The following is an 18533-nucleotide window of genomic DNA, read 5'->3' on the forward strand; positions in this document are numbered from 1 at the left end:
AGATTTATATTCATGCCTTTATTTAACTCATACTTTACATCCATTTGCCATTTCTTTTCCTCTATAATGGATCAGCAATATGAGACAAATAAATTACCAATGCTTTGAGGGCTGGATGCAGGCCACCTGTTGAGTACCATGGAATTAGAGGGACGATATAAATGGGTCATTTTCAGGAAATGGTGTCGTTATGGTCCTCTGTGTGTGTCCTCAACTTACTACTGATATAATTAACAGGATACTGGACGTAACTCAGTTTAGTGTGTAATAGAAAAGAAATGTTAAAATAAAAAACAAAACTTTTATTTTTAAACCAGAATATCAGCCAATTTGCATGTCCATAAATCACCATTACATTTTATTAGCTTATAGTAAAATAAATAAGAATCCTTTCTAAATTCTTTGTGTGTAGATTTTTCAAAAATACTTCATGTTTATATTGTCAAATAATTGCGATTATGAAAAATAATTGTCTTACAAACTGTCATACTTTTTAAGTAGTATGTGTGCTTCATAGTCCTTTGTTCATATTTAACTTGGAATCAAAATAAAATAATATATATTTATAAATTATTTCCTTTAAGGCTTTAAAAAGGTATAAAATATTGCACAGGGGTAGAAAAATATTTTAAATATCAAAATATTTCCAAATACTTCAAATATATCTCTCTCTTTGGTCATCTTTAGTCTTCCATTTTACATTTACACTGATGTTTTTGGAACCCAGCCAATCTGATTATATTATATTATATTATTATATTATATATTGCAATAGTAAAATATTTCTGTCCTATTTTCTTCACTTTCACACATTATTTTAAGACTCTCCAATTGAAACCCATGAGTCCTCATAAAGGAAGACCTTTGAGATTCTGTGTGTATTTGAAAATATGTTTTTTCATTCTATAATCTCCACAGAAATGGATTAAGCAGGCATCTCCACCCCTGTGCCACTGCTTGTCATTAACACTGCATGTATGAGCCCACAGTGACCAAGAACATTTGCCATTACACAATCGTTAAATTAAAGTGAGACCGGAGTGCTTTGCGTCCACTGTCAAAATGCTCACTTGTATAATGGCAGAACCTCCACAGACGACGTGTACATCAAATGCAATGGTGGAATTTGTAGCCATCCCACAAGGGAGAGTAGCAATGGTCCAAAACCCGGTCCCCTCATGTGTTAAAACTAATGTGTTGGTGGTATTTTGGTGCGACTGATTTGAAACTGGCTTTATTAATGTCCCCGGTCACAATGAACGTGGCCTCAGGGTGTGCGGTTTCCTGCTTGCTTATAATCCTATACAGTTCCTTGAGTGCCCGGTCTGTGTCGGCTTGTGGCGGGATGTACACAGCAGTGATAATGACCGCTGTGAATTCCCTCAGTAGCCAGAATGGTCGGCACAGAATCATGAGAAATTCCAGATCAGGAGAGCAGAAAGACTTGATAGAATGTACGTTCCTCTGATCACACCAGGATTTGTTAATCATAAAACATACACCACCACCTCTGCTTTTACCTGAGAGGTCTTTCGCTCTGTCCGCTCGGTGCACGGAGAACCCCGCGGGTTCAATGGCTGAGTCTGGAATCTCAGCAGACATCCAAGTTTCCGTAAGGCAGATAATGCAGCAGTCCCTCGTCTCTCGTTGGAAAGAGATCCGCGCTCTCAGCTCGCAGAGCTTGTTGTCCAGAGACTGAACGTTTGCCAGTAGAATACTGAGTAGCGGGGGTCAATTTTCACGACGCCTTACTCTGATGAGAACGCCGGCTCTGTTTCCCCTTTTCCTTTTGCGTTTCCGCGGCCGGGCAGCCCAGACAAAGGGCTCCGCAAGTGTGTTTGTAAACAGCGGGTTGGCATTGAGGAATTTGAAGTCTGGTTTACGGTGTGTAATTGCAGAACCAATGTCCAAAAGTGGTTGTCTGTCATAGACAATAAGGCAGACCACATCCAAGACAAAAAACATAAGAATTGTAAACAAAACAAACAAAACACTACAATGTTGTGTCGGAGCTCGCAACGCAGCAGCCATACTCGGCGCCATCTTGAGTCCAACATCAGAGTGCTTCAGAAGCGATTAATTTAAACACGCTCTTCAGGAGCTGCTCTGGGTTGCAAAATAAAAAATAACTGCTTGATTAAGAAAAGTGTATAGGGTCTTAAAGACCCTAGATACATGTCTATAATAATGTTGCTTTTTTTTGTGGTTCCATTAACCTTTTTATTATTATTTTCTATATAACTTTACTATCACCGGATATCTATTTTTTTTTAATTTTTATTACAAGACAAATGAGTACTTTATTCATACAAATAAATACTATATCATGTTGAGTTTCTGTGTGACAATGGTGAATTGTCAGTATTTCATTTGCATTTTTTCATTTAATTTTCATTATACGAGCTATTTCTTACTCAGTATGGTGCTGATGTTTCAGTAATTGACTTAATTTACGTTTGACATTGCTATTTGATGAAGAAGCAACAACATGGAAGTAAACTATAGCAAGTGTAACAAATGAACAGTATGACTGGGCCATTGTCATTTGGGTGTACTACTGAAATGATGTACAGTTGTGGCCAAAAATATTGGCACACTTGGTAAATATGAGCAAAAATGTTTATCCCTTTCATCTTTCATTTAAAATATTCACAAAAATCTATCCTCTAATAATGGATATCAAACAATTGCAAACACAACAAAAGTTTTATCAACAACAACAACAAAAAAAAAATGTCAAACATATGTGTGGCAAAATTATTGTCACCCTTTTATTCAATACTTTTTGAAGCCTCCCTTTGCCAAGATAACATCTCTGAGTCTTCTCCTATAATGCCTAATGAGGTTGGAGAACACATGGCAAGGGATCTGAGGCCATTCCTCAATACAGAATCAATCAAGATCCTTCAGATTCTGAGGTGCTTAAATTAATATTAACCAAGATTAATAAATGCTGTAAAAGTAGTGTTCACTGTTATTCATGCTATCAAATTAACTAATGTTAACAAATCTAAACTTATTGTAAAGTCTTAACTATTTTTCTTAGTAGGAAAACAATTGCAGTGTTAAACATACACTCTGATTATCTAATCAGCTAATCGTGTGGCAGCAGTGCAATACATAAAATCAAGCAGATACAGGTCAGGAGCTTCAGTTAATGTTCACATCAACCACCAGAATGGAGAAAAAAATGTGATCTCAGTGATTTGGAGCGTGGCATGATTGTTGGTGCTAGATGGGCTGGTTTGAGTATTTCTGTAACTGCTGATCTCCTGAGATTTTCACACACAATAGTCTCTAGAATTTACTCTGAATGGTGCCAAATACAAAAAAAAAAAAAAAAAAAAACATCCAGTGAGCGGCAGTTCTGTGGACGGAAATGCGTTGTTGTTGAGAGAGGTCAACAGAGAATGGCCAGACTGGTTTGAGCTGACAGAAAGTCTACGGAAACTCAGATAACTCCTCTGTACAACTGTAGTGAGCAGAATAGCATCTCAGAATGCACAACATGTCAAACATTGAAGCAGATGGGCTACAACAGCAGAAGACCATGTCGGGAACTTTATTAGGACCATAGTGTTCCTAATAAAGTTCTCAGTGAGTGTAGCACAATATGATACACAAATAAAACAAATACCCATTAATTCTAACGAATTTACTGTTGTTATATAATAGTTAACAGGAACATTACAACACTTTTAGACACTATAGTAGGAAAATATAATATAAAATTTAGCAGTAACTGTTTCAGATGAAATGATTAAAACATTTTTAAAAATATGTTTCAGGCAGAAAAGGCACTGTTATTTACGAATGACTCAAAAGAGGTGGTTGGATGGCAAGTGATTGAGTTTTGTAGTAATTTTTAGGGCTGTCAGTCAATTTACATTTTTAAAAGAAATTAATGACATGACATGCCAATTAATCTCAATTAATTGCATATATCAATATTTGCTGAGACAGGCCCCTAAATAAAAATAATTTAATATTAATTATTAGTAATATATATATATATATATATATTACATACACACCCACACAGACACACACACATGTATTTATATAATTCAAATATTCAGATTGAAATATATTGCATCATTATAGCAGAAGTGTAAAAGCATTAATCAGACAATACAAAAAGTGGCTTTAGAAGTCAATATACTGAATATTGTTTGTTTTATTCCCATATCATTGAACAACCCTACAGTCGACAGCAATCTATTTTGCATTGAGTTTGTCAGTTAGACCTGTTCTCACAGGTGTTCTTGTGTCCCATCTGCGATATTTTTAATTGTTGGCTTATGAACATATGTGTCAGATGGATGCTTTTTGAGCATCTCAATGCATTTCAGTGTCATGTGTCAAGTTAAAAGTAGCTGAAAATCATGTCTCAAGATCCCTTTATTCTGTTGTGCTTCGTCCAGCTGTCAAGAACACGTCCTGTGTGAGTGGCTCTCATTCAGTGGTGGTGATGCTTTAGAGGTTTGTTGAGGGGCACCGACTTCCCCCTGCTGATGCGGATCATAAAAACACAACGTTAAATGTACTTCAAGCTTGAATTGCTCCAATGGTAGGAAAAAAACTTTGTTTTATTATGGAATTTACGCATGGGTCAGGAAGCATGATTAATTGCGTTAATTTTTTTAACACTATATTTTTTTATATAATTAATTGCACTAAATTAACGCATTAGCCCTATACAAAATAAATAGATTTTTCTAAAAATATTCAGGCACCATTTCCAAAGAATCAGAAGAAGTGGATGGCTGGCAAGAGATTGAGTTTTGTAGTTTTTCTCTGTAGCTGTATGCTGAGAACAGAAGTGCACACTCCTTCACCTATTCATGAAGCAAGTGTTTGAACGCAGCCAGACAATGGGCTGTGTTTGCATTGAGTGGAAAATTTGAGGGAATGGGCAGAGAGATACTGATCTTGGCTCACTCTAACACAACATCCACTGGTTTGTGAGTGCAGATAGAGGCTCCACCTTCCCAAGCACACCCTATAGAAGGACAGGATGTCACAATCTCATATCAACATCAAACTGAAAAAATTTCCTGTCCCCAGTTTTTGTAAGGGTTTGAAAATGGCATTTTAATTTTCGAAAACGCACTACATCCAGACTTCCGTTTTCAAGCATTTTCCAAAAGTTCCTTGTCCAAACAAAAACGTATACAAACTTTGTGCATGTGGAAAATTGCCGTTCCATGTACAGTCTGAAATGCAATTGTTCTCATGTTCCGTCATCAGACAGCAATTCCGAGTAAACTTCCTGTCGCCTGTCAATTTAATGTGTTAATTTAGTGTGATTAACTGTATAAAAATAACGTGTTTAAAAAAATTTACCTTTTTAATTTACCTGTTTTTAATCAGTCATGTTGAAGCTTGTTTTGGTTTCCTTCATTAGTCAATGGCTTTTGCCCCTTTCGTGCTAAATTCAAGGTACTTGTTGCATTCAGTGTTTTCATGCAGTCAGAAAAAAAAGGCATTACGAATGCTTACATGCTAAACAAATACAAGCTTCCAGAATATCTAGAAGTTGGAACATGGAGAACTTTGTTGTTTAAGAAGAAAAAACTGTTATATTAATGACTGCAGTCATAGTCCAGTGTGACTGGTATTTTCCTTTTCATTACAGCCCATCATTGACTCAATGACTCATGATTTTCAGAAGTCCAAATTATATCAGTAATTTAATTCACAAGGTTATAAATGAATAAGTCTTATAAAATCTTTGAATGGTTATTTGATTGCCGCACCAGGGATCATTAGGGCTGTTTTGTTGACTTGTTTGGAAAATAAATGTCAGGTATTAAATTTACATTCTCTATGTGGGATGGCTTGATTTCCATCCAGGTCATGGTTAATTAACACGTTAATGAACATGTGACTCAAACGTCTTGCTCCTTGCAAATGATTGACAATTTCAGCATTTCCAGAGTTTGCTAATAAGGAATGTTTATTTTATAGATTAATACTTTTTTATATATACATATATATATATACTGTACTGCGAATTAACATTGTTTAAAAGGCCAGTTAAAGGAGTAAAGTTGTTTAAAGGTTGAATTAATGCATACTAATGCAATACCATTGCAGTTACAGTGCATTGAATAAATCATGTTAACAGTTGAAGTAACACATCTGCAAGTTTTTATGCTGATTCTAGAATTGATTAATATACACTGATCAGCCACAACATTAAAACCACTGACAGGTGAAATGAATAACATTTATTATTTCATTACAATGGCACCTGTCAAGGGCTGGGATATATTAGGCAGCAAGTGAACAGTCAGTTTTTGAATTTCATGTGTTGGAAGCAGGAAAAATGAGCAAGCGTAAGGATCTGAGCGACTTTGACGAGGGACAAATTGTAATAGCTAGATGACTGGGTCAGAGCATCTCCAAAACAGCAGGTCTTGTAGGGTGTTCCTGGTATGCAGTGGTTAGGACCTACCAAAAGTGGTCCAAGGAAGGATAACTGGTGAACTGGCACCCAAGGTTCATTGATGTGTGTGGAGAGCGAAGGCTAGCCCATCTGGTCCAATCCCACAGAAGAGCTACTGTAGCACAAATTGCTGAAAAACGTAATGCTGGCCATGATAGAAAGGTGTCAGAACACACAGTGCATCACTGCTTGCTGCATATGGGGCTGCGTAGCCACAGACCGATCAAGAGTGCCCATGCTGACCCCTGTCCACCGCCAAAAGTGCCTACAATGGGCACGTGAGCGTCAGAACTGGAGCATGGAGCAATGAAAGAAGGTGGCTTGGTCTGATGTATCATGTTTTCTTTTAGATCTTGTGGATGGCCATGTGTGTGTGCTGGGGAAGAGATGGCAGCAGGATGCACTATGGGAAGAAGGCAGGCCGGTGGAGGCAGTGTGGTGCTCTGGGCAATGTTCTGCTGGGAAATATGGGTCCTGGCATTAATGTGGATGTTACTTTGACACGTAGCACCTACCTAAAGATTGTTGCAGACCATGTACACCCCTTCATGGCAACGGTATTCCCTGATGGCAGTGGCCTCTTTCAGCAGGGCAATGCGCCCTGCCACACTGCAAAAATTGTTCAGAAATGGTTTGAGGAACATGACAAAGAGTTCAAGGTGTTGACTTTGCCTCCAAATTCCTTAGATCTCAATCCAATTGAGCATCTATGGGTTGTGCTGGACCAACAATTTCCTGATAAAATCCAATTCTTGAGGAATGTTTAATTTTATTATACGCCTAACTATTTCTGTAGCTTTATTTTCATTTATAGCCATGGCTTTGAACTCAAAGACTGCAGGCCTAGATGAGTATGTGGTAGGTAAGCCCACATTTTTTGTCACATCTTGACTTTAGATTCCTATCTTAAAGAAAATAAAAAGGAGGATGAAGAACGGCTGAAGGATGTGAGCTTGAAAATTAGGTGAGTAAATCTCTGTGATAGGAAACACCATTCACTGCTTTCAGTCTCTCTCTCCTTGCTGGCCGCAAGCCCGATCTGTGGTGTCGCACAACTGCGCTGCAGAGAGTGCATTAACTTTGAGGAATGCAAAGGCAAATAAACACATGATGCACAGACTGGCCTACATTTTTCAAGGGTTTAACGGCAAGGTGGAAGTCTGATTTAACTGCCTTGGCTTAAAGATCTCACCTAACCTGACAAACGATAGAGACAGAGATAAACGCTCAGATTGTTTCCTCTAAATCAACAAAGGCCCCCTCCATAAAGACCTCATCCAGAGAGATTAGAAGGACTTGATTTTGTAAACATCATGAGCAATGGGCTATGAAACAGCCAGACTGTGTGGAGAGTCAGTGCTAGAGCGATCGCAATGAACTGACTGAAGCAAATGTACGTTGGTTTGCTGTAATAAAAATGGATTTGCCATTAGACATGGTTTGAAGATTTAATATGGAAGGAAAACATTACAGGTTCCACAGTTGAGGCAAAGGTTGAGCTGATTGTTCCAAAGGTTCCATTTAACATCTGTTCCAAAACTGAGTGAACTGACTGCATAGGCAACATTCTATGCACAGCCTGTGCACGTCAGATATGAATTCTGTTCCATAAAGTAGGCAGTACGATCCTAATCTCATGAAAATTACTTTCCAGTGGATACATTTCTGCAAAATGATATTATTTGGTTCATTAAATGTATCGTGGCAGTTAATAGGTGAACTGTCCACTGTGTGGCACTAAAATCAAGTGTTTAGATGTTATTGGAAAATTAAAGCTCAAAGTATACTTTGGTCAGATGCGGATGCTAAGCATCTGCGTACATGACACGTAATGCAAATTTAATCATCAGCAGAGTGCTAGAACACTGAACTTGCGCAGCCCCATTTTTCTAACCGCATGTACTCTGAACATGCAGTATGCTCATGCACCTGGAATTATTCGGACTAATTACTGGGTCCACAAGGTGGCAACACTTACAGTTGAGCCATTGCTGTCACGAAGAACCACTAGAAGAAGATGTAATCACTGCTAAACAAAAGGAGACTAAGATGGAAGCAACAACAGTGTATGTGCAAGTCAAGAAAGCATGTATGAGGAGATCAGGAAATACCTGCATTTGTATAACTCGAGTCTGAAGGAATATAAAGACATAGTTATAGGTCTAAACTCTTGAAGAGTAATAGTCCAATACTGCATAGCATACGTATATGCGTGCACAGTCAAATTAAGTATACTTATACTGTATTCAAATGTACCCAGACACGAAGTGTTTGGGTCAAAACTGAACTATACTTTGGGCTTAATGGTTTATGAAGGCTTTACTTGTGAATGACTTTAGAAATTTTAAGCTACACGCTAGAACCCAAAGCACACGGTCTTGCAATATTCTCATTTATCCATATATAGCAGTCCTCGGTTACAGTAAATATGTATCAGGAGGACACAGATTTTTACACCAAGTGGGGACCCAACATAGTACATAATTGAAATTAAAACCAAAAATTGTTTCATGCTTTTGGCAGTCACTAATTCACCACACGAAACTCATTATGGTCTGCACAAATCATGTTCAAGTTTATAAGTATTTTCAGTAACACTTAAAAATAAGGTTCCATTTGTTAACACTATAACAACATTAGTTAACATGAACTAACAATAAACAATGCTTATTAACCCTTTAAGCTCTGAAGGTGTTTTTAAGATTTCCTGTTTCAGTGGCATATCCAAAATTAAAGGCTTATAATTCGACAAAAAAATAAAATAAATAAATAAATTAAATAAAAAAACCCAAGGAGGGTCAAGTGTTTGGTATCATTGTAAAGAAAACTTTTTAAATGTTTTAATTGTATAGATTATGATACATTCTAAACCTCTCAGCCTAAGAAACTGCTAAAATATCACACAAAATATTGAGCCAAACATTTACTTTTTTTCTTATTTGACATTTTGTTTTGTTCTCAGTCATGTCAACTGTATCTGAGAAAAAGAGTTAGTGTTAATAAGACAAAGCACTCAAAAGTTATAGCATTACAAAAATCATTTATCAAAGTGTCAAAATACATCTCCATGTGTCCAAAAGTCTCTTTGAACAAATAAAACATAATAATTGTGCATAAGAACTAATTACACATGCAAACACAACAATGATTAAAGGTTTGCATAGCATGCAGTCATGATTTTAGTAATTAGATTCCATTTGAGTCATCACTGAGTGTGTCATGTACTTGGTGCCATCTCCAGGTGGTTATATGTAACATTGTGCTTTGTGTAGATTATCTAATGATCTATGCATCCGATTACATTGTTTGAAAGATAATCACTGCCTCTAAGTAATGGTATGTGATATTTTAGTTATAAGCGATAAAGCGACATATAAGCAACACCAACATAATTATCAAAGACATATACTAAGCTATTACTCGCTATATGTTTGTCTGTTAGTAAAACAAATAGTCTGGAAGTATTCTACTCTTTGAGAGCTTTCCAACAACATATGACATATGGCTATTTGATGAGTTTGATGTTTTTACTGATTACAATAATATGTAAAGTGCAAATTAATTTTATAAATTAACAAAACAGAACATATGATTTGTCTGCAAATTTCAAAGCAGTTTTGGTCATAATGCCTACATGGATTGGAAATTAGAGCTTCTAACTTTCAAATGATACCTATTTTATGTTGGTCAAGACTGTGGTAATGAAAATGTTGACAATATTTTTTTTTTATCAATTAATAAATTATGTAAAAAATATATTATTCATGATACCTAATGCATTAACTTATTTTAACAAATGGAACCTTATTGTAAAGTGTATTTTCTTTTACTTTAAATAGTTTAATTGTACTTTTCAAGGATGTCCATGTTTGCATACGCACTGGAATTTGTGGTTATAGAGCAAATAACATTCTAATGTGCTCTTCAGTAGGTGAAATAGCTTGCTAACAGTGCTGCCCTACAAAGCCAAAAGCCAGTAACTACACCAACACTGAAACTGAGAAAAATGGCTTTAAAGTTTGTTTTTTGTATTTTTGATTGTTCTGCCAGAATGTTGAATTATTACATTTTCGCACCTGAGCATAGTTGAGCCAAACCCATCTGTCACAGGACAGATCATGAGTTAAGACTGCATACTATTATACTTCTCGTACTATTTCTGCCATAGCTAAATTCGACACAAAGCGTTTTACCTTTGTAGGGGCAGAATGGTGCAGTGGTGGAATAACAGTATTGGTTTTACAATTTTAAGAAATAAATACTATATTCCCTGCTGTTAAAACCAGTCTAAAGTGGTGTACATGTCTTAGCTGGTTTATGTTGATTTAGCAGGTCTCCCAACCAGACCAGTGGAAACCAAATTGGTGGCTTGCTAAGACTAGCTAGTTTATGCTTTTATTGGCAGGGCTTTTAAGTGTTTAACAGAATAATCAGGCAAAATTCCTTTTATTGTAAATAAGACAATTGAAGCTGCCATGAATTGCTGTTAACACTACTATGAACAGAGATAACTATGATATCTACCCAGAACTCCCATCTGAATGTGTATACAATACCTTCGTAGGACCAGTCTGCACTCTAAAGAGCCAGACACATGTTGATTGTAAAATTCGAACACTCACTTTTCATACGGTCCTGAACGAAACACACACCACCTTACATTACACAGTACAGCCTTGATATCTGGCTAAGTGATTTCCCAGCAATGCTATCCTGTGATGGACTGGCGATCGTTGGGTATATGAGTGTGTGGCAAGTGAGCCATGTTTCAAAATGCCAAAGATATGGTAGATAAAGTGTCAGATCTGTTAACAGCCTCAGACTGTGAATGAGGGGGAGGTATAAATTAAGGCAGCTAAATGAAGCTGTTTATCTTTGCTAGCATTCATACAGAGCTGCTGCCAACACTCCAGGAGCCCAGTAGAGCTTGGCGTTAAGAGCTGAGGTCATTGTATAACATTCTACAGAGTCCTAGTCTCTGCAGGGCTAACTGAAGAGCAGAAAACATTGGGAGGTATTTAATCTACAAGAGAGAGGGTTCCAAATGGGATGTGTATGATTCACATCTCCAGTGCAGACCTGCTCTGGTACCTTTTATAGTGTGCTTTATCTATTTTCCTGAAAAACATCACTTGCATATAGTGTGCTCTGTCAATCACCAGCCTATGTTGTGTTTTGGATGCTGGTCTCCTGGAACCAAGAACTGGTGCTTATTCAGAACTCTTTTTTAAAAAATACTGGAACCGAAAGATTTTCACAGTGTTCAGTTCCATAAATGGTTCTTCAATAGGTGCTTTTCCACCAACGGGCTGAACGGTTTTCATTGTGGTACCATGCCATTCCTTACCAATCCGTGCTCATTGTAACAATCGTGTTTTCTTTTCCCACAGTAATGCTGTAAAATAAGGATTAGAATGTCCTGACTGAGCAAGTGACCATTCTCGAGTCGCCATGTCACTTAAACCGTTCCACCAGCACGGTTCTCTTAGCCAACGGTGCTGAGAAATCCAGGCCAGTAACATTTTGTCATCGTACTGTATCAAACCATGCTCAAGTGGAAATGCTCCTGGTACCGTTTCTCACAGTGCTCAGAACCGTTCGGCCCAATGGTGAAAAAACACTTCAAGTAGTAAAAACATCTTTAATGACATTGTTATGGAACTAGAATCATTAAGTGGAATCAGAATCGAACCAGAACCATTAAGTTCCTTAGAATTCCCATCCCTATTCCCAAGCATGGTGGTGTTTCCAGACTTCTTAACTTGTTTAATTAGCAAGACTTTGTCAATCAGTTTCATCAGAATAACAATTCTGGTTGATTAGCTTCTCTAGCTAAGCATGACTATACTGGTTACTAGCTAGAGCAGCACAATCCATCATTGACCATCATAAACCAGGTTGGAATTTCTACACCGGTCTTTTCAGCAGAGCTATAATTTGTGAAAAGCATTGTATGTATTGAACATTACAGGCATTACAACGTTAACAGCAGCCCCAGTCAGCAGACAGAATGGCAAACGCAGAGTTAAAATCCATCAACACACCACTAGACATACCACGAGACATTAATTCCTTTAAGCGAGCTTTCCAAAGCTTACAGCCAGTTTTGGAAAACAAGATCTTCAGGATGAAACCCAGAGAGGCACTCCCATCAGACATTTGTCATAAAGCATCTCTGGGGGAGTCGCTAATCAGACTGGGAATTCGTAGAGGGGGCCTGGGGTAGCAATTCATCATAATTCCATTTTACAGCAGAGGTGTGCCATCTGATATGGAGGTGATTTCATACACCTTCAAGCAGAGCCAGGCAAGTGTCAATAAGGACGAGACCTAATGGACTGAGCTCCTCTCATGTTCTAAGCCAGAGACTTACGCCAAGTAGTGCCTTTTTAAAAGTGCTCCCCTTATTTCAAGCACTGCTGAGTTAAAGGAAGGTTTCTTAATTCTTACGAGACTAGAAGAAGGCAAGACCTTGCTTTTCTTTCCTTTCATCTGGCCTTGGCCCTGTTCATCCTCTCATATCCAGCGTGTCATTAATAGCTGTTGTCATAAAACACCCTAATTATTTTGGCTGCGAGAGAGAGCGCTGGGGCCTGGTGTGTCTGCCGTGCTGTACTGTACTGGTGTCTGCACTAAGATGCAAACAATAAAGATGTTTGAAGGGCACTGTTACCCAGTACCAAGCAAAATATGATTGATTGTCTTTCGGCTACATGTACGACAGACTTCTGAGTGATAAATTACAACAGGAAGGTATAAGAATAATGGGAACACTTGGGACACGATAACTGGTAGATCCAAGGGCTTTCCAAAGTGCTGCCAATGTCTTAGGTATGTTTACACAATCTATCAACTGTTTAGTTACTTTAGACTTAATGCCAGTTCCAATAAAGCAGAGAGACTGTGGGATCCCGCAAGATCATTACTCAATACAACAGTTATTGCATGCTTTGTAACACTATATGTTTTAACATGAAGTCTCTTAGTGGGTGCTCTTGTGCCCTTGAATAAAGCATTACAGGGTTAGTGTACCGCATGGATGTGAGCTTTTTGCTTCCAAAATAATTTATCCAAATGACATTCTTTCAGCTCTGCTGGTCACCACCAAATTCTAAACTAACTTTACCAGCAATACTTTCTTATTCAGCCAGCTTCATCAAAATATCTTATTTGCCTGCACCAGCATGGAACTTCATATTGGTCTAAGTTTATCTTTTCAGCAAGGGTTTGGGGTTAATGCCATGCACCAAAATCACCAATGGTGATTAAGACTATTAAGCAAAAATCTGGTGACACAGTAACTTCCCAAGGTCCCGAAATACCCACCTGCCCCATAACTCACTCACACCAGCAGAGAAAACATTCAACCTGCGTGAGCTGTCTATATAAACTCAGAGGCTCTGAACTTTGAAATTCATAGGGAGACTTTGGTAACTGTCCAATACAGAGGTGATTTGATAAGAATGTGCTCAGAAAGCTATTTATTCATTTATGACAGTACTGAACGAACCCTGTACAGGGTCATTGGGGCTGGTTATGGATAAATACTTTTACTTTCATGGATCATGATAGGTAGTCTGCCCTAAAAGCAGCTTTACATTTTGTTTGAAGTATATCTTGGAGGTGACTGAATTAGTTTGGTCTTCAAAGCAATTAGTTGTTTGATAGAAGCAGGAAAGGATTCTCTATCCATGGCTGTGACAGTTTTCACTCACTCTCAACACAAATATCACAGGTGCCCTACAGAAAGGCCTGGATCGAACAAACCTGCAATTTGTCATGCTGGAGCTGGACAGAGCTACAGAAATACAGAGAGGAAATAGCTGAGCTTTTTATGGCCTCCAATTTAATTATCAAAATGAACATAGCAGACCACTGAAATTAAGATGCAGACCCAATGGCTTTTATGGAAAACATATCTCAGATAGAAATCCTCACAGGCAACAAGAGCAGTATTTCTCCACAATAAATTAATTCACCGTCAGTGAAACATTGCTGAAAGAGGTCTCTTTTAGGAACAGCCTGGAAAGACATACATAAGCAAGTGCCGAAAAAAGTATTTTTGAGAAAATAAATTAATCACTGTGAAAAACTCTGGCTTTGTTTGGAAACTGGGAACAGACCCTCACTTGCTATCCAATCATGGCTAAACATTGCACAGACACACATCCAAGAACATCTGAACAACTGCGACCTAAAGAGAGGGGCCAAAAACGTGATGGAGATTATTTGACTTCCTTGTCTTATGTTGCATTCCTCTTGACCACAATTTGCCCTTGTACTTGCAAAAGCAATGTTCTTTGAGAGACTGCAACAACACGTAACATACGCAGAGACTCTGACCCAATGGGCAATTGTGCTCTTGCCTGGACAGCGATTTCCACCGGCATGGTTTTTATGATGTAAATTCTACACGAGCTGACAGAAAAGAGAGTCCAGCTGCAGTCTTTAGAAATGCAGAATGCATGAGCTGTGTTTTCGATTAACAAACTAATCACAACCCACCCCGTCAGCCACGCAAAACATTCTACAATTGAGAGGAACAGCCTTCAAGAGAAACAACATTCATTACAGTCATATTCCCTGTCGAGCATTCTGGCACATGAAACAAGACACAGGAGAAGTTGAGCTAACATCTGTAACTGGGATTAATGTTTATAATATTTTTTCTGTAAAGTCTTTGCAGCCTGCATTTGGTGGTTTGTACTTTTTGCAATGATTCGCTATAAAAGCTTTGAATCTTTCATAAACGTTCATTGATAGGGAATGCCAAAAGACAGAACACTTATATAAGGTTATCTTAGACATATAATTAAACTATTTGCAATAATTTATATGCGTGTCATGTTAGTAAATATACTTATCAAAAAAGATTCATATGTGCACAAAAAAATTGTGTGTGCATAATATGGTAACATACAAAACTTTTAAAGCTGGCCCAAGAACTGCTTATATATTGATATCATATGTTTATTCATACAGAGAAATTGTTTTCTCTGAAAAAACATCCTTTTTTAGAACATTAGGTTTGAAATTTCCTGGATGATATTAGGCAAATGAAAACCATATATGGAATATGTTAATGTCACCACCCCAATTGTTTCCCATTAATGTTGACCAGATTCCACAGTAAAAAGACATGGTGGCAATTTTTGCGATGTGAAGAATGTCATGTCAACTTTGTCTGAATTCATGTTATCTTTTTTATTTTGGGGGATTGTGCATTGAATAGTATGTAAATTATTGGAAGTGGGTGGTTGGTTTGGAGAGGTATTACCGGGATGGTGTGTCCATTAAAACACAATAAATCCAGTTGTTAATGAATCAATAAATGTATCAATTTATTTATGGTACAGCAGCATTTTCAAAAGAGTATGTAGAAGATGTAATGGCATTGTAATCTTGTCATTCTGCCAGGTATACACAAATATAATAAAACTCATAACATAAATATAATAAACGAATAACTACTTGCATGTTATTAGCAAAGAATGATCTCTACACATCGACATCCCTTGACCTCCGTGACAATGTATGACAAAATCATCATGCCTTTAATAAACACCTGTAGCACAGTTGCATACGAACTCCTCTAACTCTGCTTTCAGCACCATGCAAACTTTAAAATCTAAAGTAATGTCTTTAAATGTGCAGGAAACAAAATTTCTTTAAATGTGCAGGAAACAAAATTTCTTTAAATGTGCAGGAAACAACTTAGGAAGCCCACTAGGTTGCTCCAACACATGTAATGTATCTCCGGGTCTCCTATATGAGCCATCAAAGTGTACACCTACCTCCTTGTAGCGAAGGACTCAGCTGTGTGGTGAGGAAGAATCCGAGAAGTAGCAACGAAACCCTTCTGCTTGCCATCTCGCCCCAAAATGCACCGGCCCTCCCCAAATCAGCTGGTTTTATTCTCCAAGAGCTAATTACCACTTCAAATATGTCAAAAAAAAAATGAAGAGGGGAAGAAAAAAGAAATGATACTGGACACGACGTAATTAAGAAAGGGCAAAGCCTTTGGTTCAATGGATCATTGCACTTTTTTCTCTTCTATGTCTGGTGTTGCTGTTTTTATTCTGGTCACTACTGCCAAAAAACCTGAGTGCTGCCAGATAAAGAGAGAGAGAGAATACGGGAGAGAGGGGAGGGAAGGACGAAGGACGAGAGAGAACAGGAGACACAGAGAGAGCAAGAGACCAGCTTTCCCACTCTCTCTTCCAAAAAGAATTCCACTGTCTGCCAGACATTTGCATGGACTTTAAGAGGAGTTCTCATTTTTTATGTGAGCAGAGGAATAAAGTGAAATCAGTACTTGGATAAGGATGTTTTCCCAATCGCTGGGTTTCTGCCTTACAACTAAAAGTCTCACACCATGCACTGATCCTCACGTGGTTACGAAGTTTCTTATTTCTGAGTCTTTTTTTCAGATGACAGTTCAATCAAAGGAAACTCAACCGATGTTTGTGTAACAGAGTCATGGGGGAAATTAAGCCTGTTGTTCATTGAAACGCATGTTGAATGCTTTGTAATGCATCTGTAATCTTTTACGCCTGCCAGGTATAACTACAATGATACTTATGACACATGAACGTGTGACTGCTTGCATATTATTAGTAATAAGAGATCTTTACAAAGCTTATAAATTGCCTACAAACTTATTGCATGTTGCAAATTAAGAGTTAAGAGAGGCTCTCTGATGGCAGGACTTGCACAGCATAAAAAAACAAAAAAACAAAACATCTGAGCATGCTAGATGGACACAGGCCTTCTCATAAACATGAGTATCATGGGCTTGTGACCAGTGAATGTGAGCCGATCCTAGCATATGCATACAGTTGCATTGCGACTACTTCACAAAATAGTGCAAGAAGATGACATAAATGCTGGTGCACAACAGGAGAGAAATAGGATGTGCATGTAAAGAGCACTTGTGTGAGGTCAAAATATACCTGCATTTGTATGACGTGAGTCTGAAAGACTATCAATACATCTTTATGGGTCTAATCTACTGAAGAGAAATAGTCCAGTATTGCATAGCAGTCATAGTGTGCATTCATCAGCTGCCTGTATTCATGCACACAGTCAGATGGAGTATACATGGACAGGCTAGAGTGTTCGACTGAACACACACACTAGCGTAGAAGTACAAACTGATGTATACTTTGGGCCTTGCCCTGATCATAACCCCAGCTATACATCCTATTCCTAATGTCAACCGCTAACTTAGAGTCCTAAACCCTAACTCCAACCACTAATTCTATCCTTGACCCTTAACCTACAGGTCTACCCAACCCTTTCAGCTAAACCTGATTTCAATCCCTGGTCCTAATTCTTACTACAAACCCTTATTTGACCCTTTGTTACAACTCTAAATCCTAACATTTTAACTTCAACCTCTAGTTCCAACCTTAATCATTAACTTCAATTCCAAGTGATGCCCCTGACTTTTCATCTCATAATCTATCCTGTATCATAATCTTCAATCCTAACCCCTATTCCAAACCCCAGTACATTTCCTATTCTAGGGTTAGCCCCAAACCACTTTACCTACCCCCAACCTTTGAAATCCTAACCCTCACCCTTTCTTCTAACCTCATTCCCCATCTAGATCCCGATCCAATAAAGGAAAGTCACACATGCTTCTAGTGCTGGTCCTAATCTGTTGATTATGACCTAAATTTCAAAAACCTAAATCAGAGCATCAATCAAGCAACACATCACAGCTGTTTTCATGTAAGTCCTTACCTGGGGGGTCTCCCCTCACTGGGGAGGCTGTTGGCCAGAGGAACTTCCTGTCTAGCAGCTGTAGTTATCAGTGAATGTTCAGTCAAAGCCAGACGTCTCCATCTTATAAAGTGGTGCAATTCATGTAAAACTTCAGCTGGTTATTAGTTTTGTTAGAAATTGCAATGTATTCATTAATTGATTAAATTGACATGAACAGTTGAGAGACAGTTTATGTTTTGAATGGTTGGGGAAAAGCACTCATAAAGGCTTCATAAAGGTATAAAATGCCCCTAAAAATCAAATCCAGGGGCAAATAATACTCCTTTATATGCAATGTAATTTTGCAATGTCC

General features: G+C 37.9%; 1 protein-coding gene across 7 annotated transcripts in view; it reads right to left on the reverse strand.

The window, feature by feature from the left end:
* Window positions 1-16540, reverse strand: part of LOC127422255 (elastin-like) — a 120099-nt gene extending 103559 nt beyond the window's left edge. For all 7 annotated transcript variants that reach the window (XM_051665644.1, XM_051665645.1, XM_051665643.1 and 4 more), the window contains exon 1: window positions 16246-16540. In XM_051665644.1, coding sequence (XP_051521604.1) covers window positions 16246-16321 — 76 coding nt within the window. In that variant the 5' untranslated portion in view covers window positions 16322-16540. The remainder of the gene's footprint in view (window positions 1-16245) is intronic.
* Between the last annotated feature and the right edge of the window lie 1993 nt (window positions 16541-18533).

This window comes from Myxocyprinus asiaticus, chromosome 31 (assembly GCF_019703515.2).
Source record: "Myxocyprinus asiaticus isolate MX2 ecotype Aquarium Trade chromosome 31, UBuf_Myxa_2, whole genome shotgun sequence".
In the NCBI taxonomy this organism is placed as follows: Eukaryota; Metazoa; Chordata; class Actinopteri; order Cypriniformes; family Catostomidae; genus Myxocyprinus; species Myxocyprinus asiaticus.